Source organism: Schistocerca serialis, chromosome 2 (genome assembly GCF_023864345.2).
Source record: "Schistocerca serialis cubense isolate TAMUIC-IGC-003099 chromosome 2, iqSchSeri2.2, whole genome shotgun sequence".
Classification (NCBI taxonomy): domain Eukaryota; kingdom Metazoa; phylum Arthropoda; class Insecta; order Orthoptera; family Acrididae; genus Schistocerca; species Schistocerca serialis.
Genome location: NC_064639.1, coordinates 132,071,619 through 132,090,344, shown reverse-complemented (window position 1 = coordinate 132,090,344; position 18,726 = coordinate 132,071,619). Strand labels below are relative to the sequence as shown.

Sequence of the window (18,726 nt, the reverse complement as noted above, 5' to 3'; positions counted from 1 at the left end):
AGTGACACATACAGATGAGTAATAGACACACAGATGGCAGATGACCATAACTGACTTTACGGATGGAGATTATAAGTCAGCACATGAAGAGAGATTGGGAGTGGAATGGCAGAAAACTAAAAAAGCATTAGTTAAACGTGGTCCACAAAAGGCACGAACTATCTTATTCGAATCATGTTGTCAACCAATAATGGAAATTGCTGTTTTGCAGGAGCAAAACTGCCATCAGTTGTCATTAACATATTACATCAAATCTGTGATGGTTCATTTAAAAATGTGTACATACCGAATGTACCATATGTTTGGAACCTGAAAGACTGCCGGAAACATACAAAGTTTTCCCCCCTTCATAAAAAAAAGCGATAACAGCTTTTCCATTACATCTATCTTCCAGAAGAGTGCTGTAGTTATTGTAGAAATGTTACTTATTTCTGGTACTGAAAATATCATGTCTTATGAAGGATATCAAATAGCATGTGTTGACTCCTTGTATGATTCCCTGTAACATGGCTTCTTATCATGCCGTAAAGGCTGCACCTTAACACATTGATCAGTACTCTCCATTTGTAACTGCTTTCTTAAAGTCTATAGGTAGTATAAATTAATTCTACCCAGATCTTGAAAAAGTGATCTCTTGATTTTGAAACACTTTTCAGATTATTTATCCAGTATATTGCTGAATGTGTCTTGTCAAGGTATATAGATTTCTAGTTTCACTCTTAGCAGAGAGACACTGTTAAATCTTCCAGTTACTATAATCTTTCAGATACTATAAATTCATTTATCACGTATGGAAAACCTCATTTTAAGACTAATAATGAGTAGTCCAATGAAATTGTGTGAGGGCAAGCAGGTGAGGTGATATAAAACATACCAGTAATGCAAAAGTGTGTCACTTGTTATTATTTCTTTATTTACTTCAGTAATCTGTCTGGATTAAGACTCAACAGTCATTAACAATGTTTTAACTGTTGCTGGCTGTATATTTATAACCAAATATTTCTTGTTGAATCAAGATGTTTGCTAGTGTTACATACTCACACAGTGCTTTTTTGCATTTTGCTTGTAAATTGCTTATCTAAAACAGTTTATGCTAACAGTTTCTTAAAAGTCTGTTTCCTTAAAGTTAAAATAACTTATCACACTTTTTAAAAAAATTGTGCTGTATATTCTAATGTGTTTGTGTGCTTATTAGCTGGTTTTGACCAGGCAGTAACAGATAATACCAGCCAATAAAATTTAATTTGTGCATTGGGTCTTTGATGGAAACAGCTCATCTTTGATTCAGAAGATGTTGTATACAAAAATGGCCATTAATGTGTAAGGTTAGCTCTATTTATTAGCTGTTTCAAGTTCTCTGAATTGACCTAAACCCCTTTACATATATTTCACCCTTGGAGAAAAGTCAGAGAAGGCACAACTGTTTTTCTTGTCATTTGCATACTGTTGTTGGTAGTTATTTGTAAATCCAACTGTAGTCAGCAAACATCAGTTCGCCCCATTCCCCACATCTCTTTCCTAAATCTTTAGTGAAAATGTGCTGTAATTCATTGTTTCAAACACCACAGTTTTAGTGAAAAAAGCTGAATGTAAATATAACCAACAATAACAACAACTACTACTACTACTATTTTAAGCACTTGCTACACACTAGTCACTCTGTACATTGCAGAATTCGACTGCTGTAATCTAGATGCCAACAAGTCTGCAATATTTTTATGCTCTAGTTGGCTTACACAATCATTTAACTCTGTGTTGTTTTATGTTACTGTGTGGACTAATTTCACTAGAAATGAGAGTGGTATTGTGCTCTGTTGCAGTGGCAATGTATTAGCACTAGATTCACCATTACCCTCATCAGTTACTATATAGGACTCAAATGAGACTGCAACAGATTTCATGAAGCATTGGCTGCGTGGCTAACTGTGTACTGAGAAAAGTTAATGCTCCCTTTTATTCTTTGAAAGGCCATGTGATAATGCTGTTGTCTTTCTAAAGCAACTATCTTACGCAATTTGAGGGATCTCTCCAGGAGCCATGAATGACTTTTTATGATTCAACCAAGGACCTTACGTATGAAACACACAACAGATGCAAGGATCTCTAAGCTGGTTATGGTCGCAAATATTATCATTGGCATGGCAGTTCATGTTGTAGTTTCAAAATTACATTTCTGAAAATATAGATCAATGTTTTAGCAGATTTTTTGTTTCTTAATGACACAGAATGACACCATACTTTCTAATCACTGTACACAAGCCAAACTAAATTGTAGCACTATTATAGAACCATTGTCTCACATTTCATTGCACATACAACAAAATATGGTTCTGACCCGTGGTCTAGGGGTAACGTCTTTGTTTCATAATCAAAACGTCTTCGGTCCCGGGTTCAATCCCCGCCACTGCCTAAATTTTTATAAATAATCAGCATTGGCGGCCAAAGACTTCCAGCATAAGAAGTCAGCCTCATTCTGCCAACGGCCTTGTCAAAGAGGGCGGAGGAGCGGATAGAGGTTCAGGGCACTCTCTTGTCCCAGGGGTGGGAAATTACCCCTAAAGGCGGATGAATCAGCAATGATCAACGACATGAGGATGCAGAAGGCAATGGAAACCACTGCATTAAAGACACGTAACGTGTATCCACAGGACATGTGGCCTGTAATTGAAGAAGTGTCATGATGATCTCTCCATTGGCAAAAGATTCCGGAATAGTCCCCCATTCGGGTCTCCAGGAGGGGACTGCCAAGGGGGAGGTTACCTTGAGAAAAAGATTGAATAATCAACGAAAGGATAACGTTCTACGAGTCGGGGCGTGGAATGTCAGAAGCTTGAACGTGGTAGGGAAACTAGAAAATTTGAAAAGGGAAATGCAAAGGCCGAATCTAGATATAGTAGGGGTCAGTGAAGTGAAGTGGAAGGAAGACGAGGATTTCTGGTCAGATGAGTATCGGGTAATATCAACAGCAGCAGAAAATGGTATAATAGGGGTAGGATTCGTTATGAATAGGAAGGTAGGGCAGAGGGTGTGTTACTGTGAACAGTTCAGTGACCGGGTTGTTCTAATCAGAATCAACAGCAGACCAACACCGACAACGATAGTTCAGGTATACATGCCGACGTCGCAAGCTGAAGATGAACAGGTAGAGAAAGTGTATGAGGACATTGAAAGGGTAATGCAGTATGTAAAGGGGGACGAAAATTTAATAGTCATGGGCGACTGGAATGCAGTTGTAGGGGAAGGAGTAGAAGAAAAGGTTACAGGAGAATATGGGCTTGGGACAAGGAATGAAAGAGGAGAAAGACTAATTGGGTTCTGTAACAAGTTTCAGCTAGTAATAGTGAATACCCTGTTCAAGAATCACAAGAGGAGGAGGTATACTTGGAAAAGGCCGGGAGATACGGGAAGATTTCAATTAGATTACATCATGGTCAGACAGAGATTCCGAAATCAGATACTGGATTGTAAGGCGTACCCAGGAGCAGATATAGACTCAGATCACAATATAGTAGTGATGAAGAGTAGGCTGAAGTTCAAGACATTTGTCAGGAAGAATCAATACGCAAAGAAGTGGGATACGGAAGTACTAAGGAATGATGAGATACGTTTGAAGTTCTCTAACGCTATAGATACAGCAATAAGGAATAGCGCAGTAGGCAGTACAGTTGAAGAGGAATGGACATCTCTAAAAAGGGCCATCACAGAAGTTGGGAAGGAAAACATAGGTACAAAGAAGGTAGCTGCGAAGAAACCATGGGTAACGAAGAAATACTTCAGTTGTTTGATGAAAGGAGGAAGTACAAACATGTTCCGTGAAAATCAGGAATACAGAAATACAAGTCGCTGAGGAATGAAATAAATAGGAAGTGCAGGGAAGCTAAGACGAAATGGCTGCAGGAAAAATGTGAAGACATCGAAAAAGATATGATTGTCAGAAGGACAGACTCAGCATGCAGGAAAGTCAAAACAACCTTTGGTGACATTAAAAGCAATGGTGGTAACATTAAGAGTGCAACGGGAATTCCACTGTTAAATGCAGAGCAGAGAGCAGATAGGTGGAAAGAATACATTGAAAGCCTCTATGAGGGTGAAGATTTGTCTGATGTGATAGAAGAAGAAACAGGAGTCGATTTAGAAGAGATAGGGGATCCAGTATTAGAATCGGAATTTAAAAGAGCTTTGGACTTACGGTCAAATAAGGCAGAAGGGATAAATAACATTCCATCAGAATTTCTAAAATCATTGGGGGAAGTGGCAACAAAATGACTATTCACATTGGTGTGTAGAATATATGAGTCTGGCAATATACCATCTGACTTTCGGAAAAGCATCATCCACACAATTCCGAAGACGGCAAGAGCTGACAAGTGCGAGAATTATCGCACAATCAGCTTAACAGCTCATGCATCGAAGCTGCTTACAAGAATAATATACAGAAGAAAGGAAAAGAAAATTGAGAATGCGCTAGGTGACGATCAGTTTGGCTTTAGGAAAAGTAAAGGGACGAGAGAGACAATTCTGACGTTGCGGTTAATAATGGAAGCAAGGCTAAAGAAAAATCAAGACACTTTCATAGGATTTGTCGACCTGGAAAAAGCGCTCGACAGTATAAAATGGTGCAAGCTGTTAGAGATTCTGAAAAATGTAGGGGTAAGCTATAGGGAGAGATGGGTCATATACAATATGTACAACAACCAAGAGGGAATAATAAGAGTGGACGATCAAGAACGAAGTGCTCGTATTAAGAGGGGTGTAAGACAAGGCTGTAGCCTTTCGCCCCTACTCTTCAATCTGTACATCGAGGAAGCAATGATGGAAATAAAAGAAAGGTTCAAGAGTGGAATTAAAATACAAGGTGAAAGGATATCAATGATACGATTCGCTGATGACATTGGTATCCTGAGTGAAAGCGAAGAAGAATTAAATGATCTGCTGAATGGAATGAACAGTCTAATGAGTACACAGTATGGTTTGAGAGTAAATCGGAGAAAGACGAAGGTAATGAGAAGCAGTAGAAATGAGAACAGCGAGAAACTTAACACCAGGATTGATGGTCACGAAGTCAATGAAGTTAAGGAATTCTGCTACCTTGGCAGTAAAATAACCAATGACAGACGGAGCAAGGAGGACATCAAAAGCAGACTCGCTATGGCAAAAAAGGCATTTCTGGGTGAGAGAAGTCTATTAATATCAAATACCGGCCTTAATTTGAGGAAGAAATTTCTGAGGATGTACGTCTGGAGTACAGCATTGTATGGTAGTGAAACATGGACTGTGGGAAAACCGGAACAGAAGAGAATGGAAGCATTTGAGATGTGGTGCTATAGATGAATGTTGAAAATTAGGTGGACTGATAAGGTAAGGAATGAGGAGGTTCTACGCAGAATCGGAGAGGAAAGGAATATGTGGAAAACACTGATAAGGAGAAGGGACAGGATGATAGGACATCTGCTAAGACATGAGGGAATGACTTCCATGATACTAGAGGGAGCTGTAGAGGGCAAAAACTGTAGAGGAAGACAGAGATTGGAATACGTCAAGCAAATAATTGAGGACGTAGGTTGCAAGTGCTACTCTGAGATGGAGGTTAGCACAGGAAAGGAATTCGTGGCGGGCCGCATCAAACCAGTCAGTAGACTGATTAAAAAAAAAAAAAAAAATTGGCTGAATATTCAGACAGAAAGTGTACTTTAATGTATCCTCCAATGTGTCTGACACAAACCACACAGTACACCCCTCCATTGCTGTCATACATCCAGGCTAAAATTAGACTAAAAAATAGCAACAATTAATGGAAATTACTTCTTGTGGGCATCATGACACTGTTTTCTGTGCACAGTACTTCAAAGATAATTTTGTGAAGGTCACGGTGAATTCCCCCTGCACAGTCTCACACACAACACTTTAAAACTAGAGCTAATCAGAGATTTTAGTGGTAATTTTGTGACCCGAGAGTTTGATTTAGCAAGGAGCAACTTGTTTTATTCATAATAAATTTTTACTCTTCACCAGTGTAACAAGCAATTGTCCGAAGACAGTTTGTCAGAGAACTTTCTACCCTCTTAATACTTAGCATGGTGGCTTTTTTAACATGTCAAATTTTCATAAAGATGCATCTGGCTCATTTGTGAATATAGGCCTTTTACACACCATACTTTACAAAAGAATGTCAGACAGTTCAGAAATAGAATGCATTTATTTAAAAATTATGATGGTGTTGCATATCACTGAAGTCACTGAGTATTGTTTTTGGAAGGAAAAGTGAGCATCCCTAATTATAGTTGAAAACATGGAATTTAGCTAAAATGGTTTTACTTAGGTAAATAGGCACTTGACGACAATTCACATCAGTGATGGAGAAAATAATTTTTCTGCAGTCAGTTCTGAGGAAAGGAAATATATCAAAAGTTAGCATAGATAGTGAAGGGTAAAATAAAGTTTACTGTAGTACTCCTCCTTTCTTTCATTTTGCCCTCTCACAGTGGGAGAAGGACCAAGTTTCGCAAGTTTGAGAGCTAGTGAGCTTTCTGTGGTACCATTACTTTTATTTCTTGTGATATTTTGTGAAGATGGTGCCCACAGCTTCTAAGTACTATAGAGAAAGCTCTTGTTCAACTACCAAGAGCTGCTGATAAATATTTCTTCATTGACAGCCGGTTTCAATCTCAAGATTATCAACAGGTATCTTAAAAATATGAAGAAATATAGTAAGTTGTAAAAGACTACATGGAGCAAAGTACAGTAAAAAAGAACAAAACCAGGTGAAGTCCTGATTTCAGATATCTTAGTCATTTATAATAGCTGAAGTAGTGAAATATATTAAATTGTCAATAATAAAATGACCAGACTCTGTTAAAAGAGATTATGAGGCTCAGAATTCTTATAATCAAGTTTAATGTATTATAAGAACAAAACTTTCTTGTGTGCTGGAACCTCATTCTTCATGTGCACGTAGTCATTAATGATAGCAGAATAACAACTCCGAAGAAAACACGATTAATCAGTTCAAAACAAGCATCACCCTTCTGTCTGAACAAATGTGTCCTCACCATTCACAGGAACATCTGTCAAGTCTCCCAACTTCTGTTGAACGAACATTGCATTGTCGATGGTTGCATTTGGTTGGCTGTGGGATGAGAGGGAGGAGACTGTGAGGAATGACGTTATGATAAGATCATTACTAGAAGTTTTTGCAGAAATTCTGTGGTGCAGTTTGGTTATATTTGGCGCTAAAAGACTAGATGGCATTGCACATTGCTCACATGTAGTTTCAAAACCATGAAAAGAACTATGGAGGTTTCTCTGTTAGACTAATATCCACATTTCCTACTGTTATCTGACATCTCTAATACCCCACACTTACAAGTACTGTAGCTACTTTTTAAATACAAAATACTCTTTGCTGGTTGTTATATTTATATTCAGTTTTTAATACTGCCTCATAACCAACTGGTGAAATTCGTCTGTTTTAAAATGTACAAGATAAGTTCAAAATTTGCACCATAGTTGTGTAAAAGAATTTGTGCGCAGTCTTTGCAATTCTAAAAGTGTGACACTTCTACTAGACATTACTACTTTCTGTACATGTTATTTTCTTTTCGGTTTAGGATTAATATTGGAAATATCTCAAATCTTCACTTAAATAAGCTCTTAGAATAATGCTTTTAGATTTCTTAAGATTAATGTTCCTGAAAGTCTTATGGCCCAATTAATTCAGTTGGGTATATTATGGCTCAGTACATTCTGCATATTTCCGTTTCCTTTAAAGCAGGATTGCCCACAGTGTGCAAAAAATTTCTTGCATGTACTATGTGCTGCACACATGCTGCCAGAGATTCAGCCTGTCTCACCACTACTCAGTATATCTCGACTTTGCTTGGTCCTTTTTAGAACTACTAGGTAAGGCATGCCATTTCATTTACAGTACGATGTGACGCTGTTTCTTCTGACATTTGGTGTGGCAATTTTGGTCAGCACAACTTTCTTTATAGTGTGGCAGGATCACAGTGTCAGACTGTTTATCCCTAGCAGTTTGATTTTTTTGTAGAAGAAGTTCACATATCCAGTGCCTGTTTGCACAGAAATTCTAATGATCTAACATCTCAAGCATGTAAAAATGAATGAGAATCACACTTCTTTTTCAGAGAAGGATGAGAATCATGACATCTATTATGCTGTTGTGTAACCGAAGGGTACTGCAAATTTGCCATAGAGCAGCATTACAACACCATGCACAATAAATTTTAAGATTTAATTGTCAATGAAAGCCCAAAAAATCAAAACGGTCAACAGGTGATAGGCACGGGATTCATTGTTTTGTGCGTCAAGAGCTAAATTCTCTGGCATGGAGCACATGATGAAGTTGCTGGTGTGAGTAGTAAATTTTCTGAAAAAGTTTATCAAGCCTAGAAAACAACTTATTATAATGCATACACAACTCATGGGGATGTTCACAATAACTTATCTTATAACACATGTGCTGAGGTAAATACATAACTGTATTAGAACTGGCTGGTCTCATCTTTAAAAAGTGACAGCTGACCAGCAGAGTGCACGGACAAGAGGATTCGTGCGCATCTGTGAAATGCAACCTCTGACAGTGGTTGAACTTCCAACTACATCTGCTGACTTCCGTGGTATGACTTATGACTATGATCTTGGGTGTGGATCTATGCAGGTCACTACCCTCCGCCCCCTCCCCCCTTGGAGGGCAGAACATTGCTGATCACCAGGGAGAGTTATGTATGGCCACGATATGAAGACTGTGTCTGTGTCCATGGAGGTCCCCGGAGGCAAGAGGAAAGAGCAACCCCCAGTCGCTAGAGATCTGGGGATATAGGCGATAGTGGCCAGCATGAGGAGAGCTCTGATGCCCTCCATCATAGCAAGACTACACTAGAATGCAATGGCCGGCAGATCCAGGACAGAGGTGATGGAGCAGTATCCGTGGCTGGTGCCCGTGGAGAAGCTTCTCTGGGCTCTGGGAACCAGTAGGTATCATCTGGTAGGCCATCAGAAAAAAATTTGTGGGGGAGTCATGCATGCAGGCTTTAAACATGTGAACCAAGGGGATGGCCTCTCTGTGAACATGGTGAATGCCTTGCTGCCCACACAAATCATGAAGCACCTGAGACAGTAGCTGGGGTCCATTGTCATAAACGAGGATAGCTGGACAGTGACTTTGGTAATGGCCAAGGGACACCAGACCATGTGTGGAAAATATGAAAATGTGTCAGTGAGAGTCAGCCAGAACACATTCAGAAACTGACCACAAAATTAACATGAATGCATTCTCGGGCCTGGGTTGCTGGAGGCTATGGAGAGAATGATGACCTGGGAGCCACATGTTGACTAGCATGCTGGAGATGCACAACACCCAAGTGCTCCAGCTCTTGGTCTATGCTGGGCCATTACTGAGTCTGTGACCCAAGGCTTTGTTGTGGGAAGCATCCCAGTGCCCCTCACATAACCACTGTAAAACGTCCCACCACAAACTCCCAGGGTTGACCACCTGGAAAGCTGTATCATCTGTGGAGATGAGGAGGACCCCATCTAAGACTGAGAAACAATGGCGTAAGACAGAGTATTTGTGAAGTGGACGAGATGAGCACCCTGGAGGATGAGAATACCAACGCTGGTGGACTAAATGGACTACCTGCCTGAGGATGGGGTCAACCACTGTTGCCTGGGAGGAGACATCCAAATGAAAATACATGAGCTCCTGTCAGTCAAACTTGGGTCCAGGCCAACTGGCAGCTGGGATAACTCATCCACATTGGCATGGCACTGCATGAGGTGAAATTGAATGTCGTAGTTGTATTTGGAGAGGAATAAGGCCCACTGCTGCAATCTGTGGGCTGCCAAGGCTTTTGTGCCCTGTAATTAGTTGGAATTTAGTGCCATACAAGAAAATGTGAAATTTAGTGACTTCATACACTATGTCCAGAGCCTCCTTCATGCCCTGGATGCAAATGCCAATGGCTGTTCTGAGCCATCTCAATTCCAGAGGGGGGACTGCCTCCACACTGTGCTGCGAGGCGTCAGTAACCAAAACCAGTGATTTGTTGGGTGCCAACAAATAGCATTCCTTCAGTGCAGTGAAGGCCTGGTCACACATTGGAGACCAGACAAAGGGCGTACCTTTTCGTAGAAGGAGATGCAGTGGGTGGACACCCTGAAAATGAACCTATGATAAAAAGCAGTTTTACCTGAAAAAGCCTGCAGATTCGCACAACGATGAGCGAATGGAGCAGGTCCATAATAGCCCTGATGATGCTCTTCATTGGTTGGATGCCATGCCTCAATATGAAATGGCCCAGTCACTCAAGAAATGGTTGGCAATTTTGGACTCTGCAGATTAAAGGGCAGACCCACGGCTGAGAGTTTTTGAAAGAGGGCCCAGAGGCTGTGCAGATAGTTGCTCATAGTACATTCTGTAATGAAAGTGTCATCCAGGTAGTTAAAGCAGTGTGGAATATTGTACAGTACCTGTTCCAAACAGCACTGAAAAGTTGCAGAGGCACTTGCCACCCCAAACATCAACAATTGGTACTCATAAAGGCTGAACGGCACGTTAACAACCATAATACACATAGTCTCATAATACAGGGTTAACTGGTGATATGCTTCAGAAAGATCAAATTCGGGGAAGAGCTGACCACCTGCTAAGCATGTGAACAGTTTGTCAAGATATGACAATGGGTACGTGTTGACCACAGGCTGTGAATTCAAAGTGGCCATAAAATAGCTGCAAAGGCACAGTTTACCAGAGGGTTTCTTAATGGTGACAAGATATGTGGACCATTCACTAAACGAAGTGGGAATTGCAACCACAAGAGAGATGAACCAGCCAAACTCTGCCTTGACTTTGGAGCAGTGAGACACAGGATTCTGCCTATCTTGAAAAAATATGAGACGAGCAGACTGCTTCAAGGTTATGTGGGCTTGAAAGTCTGCGGTGCACTCTAGGCCTTCTGCAAAGGTATCCTGAAATTCTGAGCGCTGTGATTCCAAAGACTGATAGGGGACCTCAGCAGATACAAATTGCATGGAATCTGTAACCAAAAAACCAAAGGTCTGACAGCCATCAAGCCCAAAAATGTTTGCTGAACTAATGTTGTGGACAACAATAAAGGCAACAGATTTATTCACTGATTTGTAGGTGACTTCCACCATGAATTGGCCAAGGAAGGGGATTTGTTGTTTACTGTATCCCCTGATGCGCCTGTTTACTAGTGACAACTATGGAGAGACAAGATCTGAAAATGTTTGTGCTTTAAGCAGGGAAATACCATGCCAGTGTCTACCTACATTTGCAGCTGTCATGAGAGAACCAAAACCTTGATAAAAAGCTTCCAAGAATCATGACTGGGAACCAGCCCTGAGAATGATACTTTCTGAATATCCATATCCATGGTCTCTGGTTCTATGTTCTGTGCAGTTGAGTGGCAGACTACTGCAGCATGCCCCACCAGATCGGCTGGATTGCACTGCCGATATATCATCGTCTGCTGGGTACACAGTGGACACAGCTGCACCACCTTGTACTACAGCCGTGATATTACATCAGGCTCCCAGTTGCTGACCTGTGGCTTATGAGACCTCATATGACAGGGAAATGGAAAAAAACTTCTTTGAGGGACGGGTTCTCTCACTGAAGAGCCAATTGACAAACCTCCGTATCCAGGGCAGAGTGGACAAGAACATCACAAACCACAATGTCCATGTATGACTTCTGAATTCGCTGTGAGAAAAAGGCACTTGAGACTAAGGCTATGGAGGATTGCAGCCCAGGCACAATAAGACTGACGGGGCCACTTCTTACATTGGTAAAACTGAATCCTAGCAACCACGACGAGTGTGTGGTGGCGATAATAGGAAGATAGCAATGATCAAGTTGATACAAGGTGGCAGAAATTTATGACAAAAACAATGATGCATGATATAACTCCGCATCTGTAAGGTGGAAGGCGTGAAAACACTGCCATAGGCAGTGTTCATATGCCTCCCAATCTTCTTCTGCCTCATCAAATGAAAGGAACTGAGGAGAAAATGGAGCCAGTGATGAATTTTTGGAGAGCAATGCTGGCAAAGCCTGCTGCATGATCATGAGGAGGTCCTTCTGTTGCTGCCTCATGTTTGAATCGGAGACTCCATGCTATGACAAAATGTGAAAAGCAACTGCACAACAAAACTGTGAAGATGCAGCCTTACTCATGAAAGAAGGGTATGGAGATGTCATATATTACTGTGAATTTTTTTTCTTAAGACCCGAATTTGTGAAGGAAAAGGAAAGCAGGAACCAAAATTATAAGAAACAGAATAGCATGAAGACTTTATATTTTAAGTGTGGGAAGGGACAACTTATGATACATCATGCCATCCATTTCCTGGTGTACATTGGTGTTAAAGTGTGCAGTCAGGCAGATAGATATCTGCACATGTGCAGAGTTTGTGGCTATCCTTGCTGTAAAGGAAATGTTAGACAAACCCTTTTGATTCCAACAAAATGCAGTTGACTCTTGAGCATTAGGCTCATAGTCCCCAGCAGCATGTGGTTGTAACAGGTTTTAGACCTAAATCATAATCAAATGAAAGCATACATTTTTCATGAAAATTTTCGTATTACTGTGAAAAAAATGTCCTTTTTCTAAAATAGTAAAGAATGCCTTCTTTATACTATATGTTTTTGTCTTGTAAACAAAATGAATGCATCATACCACTCAGTGTGGTGCACAGAAGTCAATTTATATTCCGCTATTTAAAAAGGAATGCAAGCAGCCTTTGAACAAGAAACAATCTGCACGGGAAATGTATGTTGCTAAGTGAATATGGATTTCGACATGAAACTAGGTAAGCTATAAAATTAATCATTCTTGGATATTTTGATTGTGGCAGTTTTCTCGTGACTATGAAGTAAAGTCTTTATTAAATATAGGATTGAGTTCTAATTTCATCTCCACAGAGTTATTGGGCAGAGACAAATCCACAACATAGTAATTTCCCATTTGCAGTACAATAACAATTCCTGCATGATTAATACGCATCTGATATAGCTTTTGAATTTCAGTGTAACATGGTGTTTGGGAAGTGTGTGTGCTGTTGAATGGAATACTAAGAATTGCACTTTAAGTATAAGGGTCAAGAAGGCATGAAGGATTTCCCCTTCCCCTCCCTCTTTTTCTTCTTGAGAAATGCCTCAATGGCCAGTGAATTCTACTGCTTCTCTAGCAGTTGATGAAGAAAGTCCAATCATAAGTGTGCCATAATTATTATACTTTTGCAGTAACTATTAGTATTCAATGCATTCAGTGCCATCTTTCATTACAGATTAGTAGTATTTAATATATTCACCAAACTTTCGATTCTCACAATACATTGTGTCCAGTTCTTTCTGGAAGACCAAATTACACGACTAATGCCTGTCATTTTTAAAAAAATATTTTTCTCCATGGCGGCGAAATTGGCAGGAAGTGGATCAGCAACAAACAAGCAATTCAAAGATACCTTTGCTAAGTGCAAAGGAGGCTGTTACACTGTGGCTACTTGGCACTCGTAAGGTATGTTTACAGGACTTCCATCATTGCATAGAGAAGCGGTATGCCATAACCATGCATGACATTGCAAATGCAGTTGCTAACTAACAGCATGCAAAGCAGTCTTCCTCGATGCACTGAACCCTTTGTATTACAGTATCACTACCACTTAAAAATTAGCAATAAGCAACAAAGCTTCTCATCCTTGTTTACGGATACCAGTTAATATTTGGCTGCATTGTAGAGGGACTTGTGCATGATACAACTAATTTCCTGGTATTTTTTGCTTCCAATTGTGTGATTATCTTTTTAAATTATGACAGTTGCTCGCTATTACAAAATAAGATATTCTACTTTTCGAAGAGATAGTTATGCTAGTTATATGCTTAAATGTTGCCATTGTGGCCAGTATGTTTCAGCTGTTACATGCAGTTTTGTTTAATTCATTAATATCTTCTGATACAATATTTATTGTCAATGGATGGATAAATAAAATAAATAAATAAGTGTGATCTTTCCTTGTTAGTCAGGAGTAAAATGATATTTTCAAAATACTAAGGTTTATAATCATGTGCTATAACTGAAAGTCAAATATCCTTCTCATACTTGATACTATGAGGTTTGTTTAAGATTAAGCTGACAGGCTACTGGTTTTCTATACCCACTAGAAGTTGAAATCTCTTCATTGTAAGTCAAGTTAATTAAAATGATACTTCTACAAATATGGTATAGGTGAAAGTGTTTGAACAGTAGTACTGAAATGCAAAATGCAATCATCACAAACAACTTTTTACATTAAAGTAAAAGTATCAACCAGTTGGTTGCATGCATATAAATTGTGAGTCTGGGTGAATGAAGTCTATGATTTGACAAATCACATATGAATGATGGTTATGGGTTTTTATTGACTTTTTCTGGTTTTAGTCAATTTTGTCCACACTGTAAAGATTTAAAAAGTACACACATTTCTGCTGTTTGGATTAATGTGCATGACACCACATCAGTAGTACATTAGCACAAATGAATGAAGATAATAGTGAGTAAATTTTGAAATACAATAACATTTGTCAAATTGGACAATGATAGTAATAAGTAAGTAAAAATGATAAACCAAACACCCTTACTTAACAGTTTAAGTATGTGTTGGAGTTCAAATAAAAATTCAATACACACATGACAGAATGTTTCAATAAATTTGTAAATTTCCCGTAACAAGCTACAAGAAGTTATGATTTCTAGAGTTAATGAAACCTGTAGCGAGATGTGTCATCCAAAACAGGTTTATTATGAACATGAACAATTCACTGAAAGTTTTAGTAGAAGATGTTGGTACTATAGAAAGGGTGAAAAATTTAAAATATTTGAGAGAAATAATTCAAGAAAATGATTCTAAAAAAGAATGCTGTAAATGAATGGTAAAAGCCTGTGGTCTCCCAGAAATTCTTATCTAACAAACTTGAAATAAAGAACTAAAATGTAGTGATGAAAGCAGAATGGATATATGCAAGTGAATGCTTAGGACTGCACTATAAGTTAAGTAAATGTAAAACGTCAGAATACCACAGTGCTTTGCTAGGCTTGGCCCGTGCCTCCCTGTGACTTTTAACTGACTGACCCACCACTGACAGGTGGACCCTACATTTCATTGTGGACTCTGAACACTGGTACAATTTGGCATTGTTGACACACACAGTCAGGTCATTACCATAGTTGAAAAAAGTGGTTAGTAACAGAAAAATAAATCCTAAGACCGACTAGACATTGAAACATCTTTGGATTTGTAGTCTGTCACATACCCAGTGAGCTACCAAACCACGTTATAAGTTAGATAAACTTGAAATATTTGAAAGAAGAATCACAAGGAAGATATTGGGTTCACTAGAAATAACACTTTAAAATAAAGACGTAATGCTGAAATATAGTAGGTGCAACAAGAAAGAGGAGACTGATATTACTTGCTCATGTGCGAGAACAGATCAACCACATTTTTTCCAAATAAATTTGGCAAAAGAGATTAACAATCAATCTTTTCCTAGATATCAAGAAAGATTTACTGAGAGACAACATTAAAGTAGACTAAAAAAAGACAGAGATAATGTTGGAATGAAAGTGATGGAGAAAAATTCAAAGGATTCAATGGTGATATTAGAGGGACACTGTTTGTAGTGAGAGGGAGGGAGAGAATAGAATATGTAGAACATAGATTGCCACTTGGTCACCAGAAAAGGAGAGAAAGAGAAGAAGAATATATACAAAGGTTCTTTGATAAGTCTGGTAAATTTCATAGTTTGAAAACGTAATTATTCCAAGTATTGTATAAAGAATTTTGACAATGTACAGCATATAGTTCAATGCTGACAGCCATCTGAATTTGTTAGTGTTTCTGCTGCAATTGAAAATAGAGGAAACAGAGTTTCATGCTTCTACTAAACATTGTCATTTGAAAGGTTGGACTACAGCACAAATAAAACAGATTTGGATGAAGTTCATGCAGGTTCTGCAACATCATTGAAGACCATTTATTTTTTGGGGCAATGAATTTATATGTGGTCGGCCAAGCACTGAAGACTAAGCATGCTCCAGCTGTCCAATTGAGGTCATCACAAAGGAAACCATTGAATAAATCCATGATATGGTAATGCAAGACTGCCAAATAAGAATTCGTAAGATTTCCAAGACTGTAAGCATAATATGAAGAAGGTGTGTGAGGGGTGTGCCACATCTGCTCAGCACATCCAGTGCAACGTTTCAGCACAAAGCCTGGCAATGTTTAATCACAATATGGAAGACATTTGCACTGATTTGTGACTGTTCATGAAACCTGGATCCATCATTAAACACCAATGACAAAAGTGCAGTCAAACAATGGACAAAGGCTGGTGAAAGTGCACTAAAGAAGGCAAGAACTATTTTGTTGGCTGGTAAGATGATGGCTACTATTTTTCGGTTTTCCCAAGGGATAATCCTCGTAAATTACTTGGAGAAAGGCAGAGCCATGATTGGACTCTACATGCTTCATTGTTGTATTGTGTGAAACTAGTGTTGGCTGAAAAAAGACCCAGGTTGCCACGCAAAGAAGTGCTCTTTCACTAGAATATTGTGCCATCCCCACATAAGTGGTAACAATGGTGAAAGTGCATGAATTGGGCTGTGAGTTGGTTTCACATCCACCATTTTCCCCAGACTTAGCCCCAGATGTCTTCTTCCTGTTCCCTAACATAAAACTTTGGCGTGCTGGGAAGAAATTGTCATCAAATGATTAAGTCAATGAGTATTTTGCGGAGTTTGGCACAACCTTAGATTAGATTAGATTTACTTTCATTCCAATTGATCTGCAGTGAGGAGGTCCTCCCTGAAACAAATAAGCTTATGTACCTTCCACAGGTCCCAAGTGGAATGACAGTCATTTTTTTAAATGAACACTATATGAAAGAATCACTTTACAAATTCTCATTTACTAAGATTGAATTAATGTTCTGAATTTAAAATAAACTTTTTTTATTTATAAGGTAATAAACATACACTAGAACTACTACAATACTTATTTAAAATGAACACATTACTGCACTGAAATGGTGCACACACACACACACACACACACACACACACACACACACACACAAATCTGTTGGTTCTACTGAGAAATTCATCAATAGAGTAGAAGGAGTTGGTCACCAATAAATCCTTTAGGCTTCTCTTAAACTGAATTTCATTGGCTGTTAAGCTTTTTATGGCTGCTGGCAAGTTATTGAAAATGTGTGCTTCTGTATAATGCACACCATTTTGTACAAGAGTAAGTGACTTGAAATCCTTGTGAAGATTATTCTTATTTCTAGTACTGATTCCATGCATTGAGCTGTTGGTTTGAAAAAGTTACATATTTTTAATGACAAATTTCATTAAGGAATAAATATATTGGGAAGCAGTAGTTAGTATCCTTAGTTCCCTAAACAGGCTTCTGCAGGATGTTCTTGAGTTCACACCACATATAACTCTTATTGCACATTTTTGTGCCCGGAAAACTTTAGCTTGGATTAATGAATTACCCCAAGAAATAATCCCATATGACATTATGGAATGAAAGTAAGCATAGTATGACAGCTTTTACATTTTTATATCCCCTATGCCTGACACAATTCGTGTTGCAAATAGAGATTTGTTAAGATGTTTCAGCAGTTCTGTGGTGTGCTCCTCCCAGTTGAATTTATTATCAAGCTGTAATCCCAAGAATTTAATGCTGTCCACTTCTTCTATCTGCTTATCATCGTATGGTAGGCATATACTCGTGGGACACCCATTACAAGTTCTGAACTGCATGTAGTGTGTTTTTTCAAAGTTTAGTGACAAAGAATTGGCTAGGAGCCAGTGATTAATGTCCACAAATATTTTATTAGCCGATCTTTCTAAGACTACACTTGATTTGCTATTTATTGCAATGTTTGTATCATTGGCAAACAAAACAAACTTGGCATCTGGTAATGTTACTGATGAAAGGTCATTGATATACATGAGAAAAAGTAAGGTCCCTAAGATGGAACTTTGTGGGACCCCATATGTAATTAGTTCCCAGTTAGTTGATACCTGACAGCTTAATACAGGTCTCTTTGCTAATAACACCCTTTGTTTCCTGCCAGAGATATAAGATTTGAACCATTTTGCAGCATGTCCTGTTACACCATAATATTATGATTTACTAAAAGGATATTGTAATTTACACAGTCAAATGCCTTTGACAGATCACGTAATATACCAGTTCCTGCGGGTTTTTTTTCTTTTTTTTTTTTTTTTCCTAATGAATTAAGTACATTGTCACTGTAGGTGTAGATAGTCTTCTCAATATCAAAACCCTTTAGAAATCCGAACTGCAACTTTGACAGTATGTTATTTGTGATAGGACGGCTATAAAGCCGATTGTACATTACCTTTTCTAAAATTTTTGAGAATGCTGGCAAAAGTGAAATTGGATGGAAATTTGATGCTATTTCTTTATCTTCCTTCTTAAATAGTGGCTTAACTTCAGCATATTTCAACTATTCAGGAAATATTCCACTGATAAATGACTGGTTACACATATAGCTTAATGTGTTACTTAACTGAGAATCAAATTCTCTAATTAACTTCGTTGATATTTCATCATACCCACTAGATGTTTTCGATTTTAAAGATTTTGTGATGGACATTACTTCTACTG

At 38.7% G+C, this 18,726-nt stretch overlaps 1 protein-coding gene across 1 annotated transcript in view; it reads left to right on the top strand.

The window, feature by feature from the left end:
* Positions 1-18,726, top strand: part of LOC126456835 (protein quick-to-court) — a 332,255-nt gene that overhangs the window by 292,267 nt on the left and 21,262 nt on the right. The window contains exon 8 of the mRNA XM_050092640.1: positions 13,470-13,559. Coding sequence (XP_049948597.1) covers positions 13,470-13,559 — 90 coding nt within the window. The remainder of the gene's footprint in view (positions 1-13,469; positions 13,560-18,726) is intronic.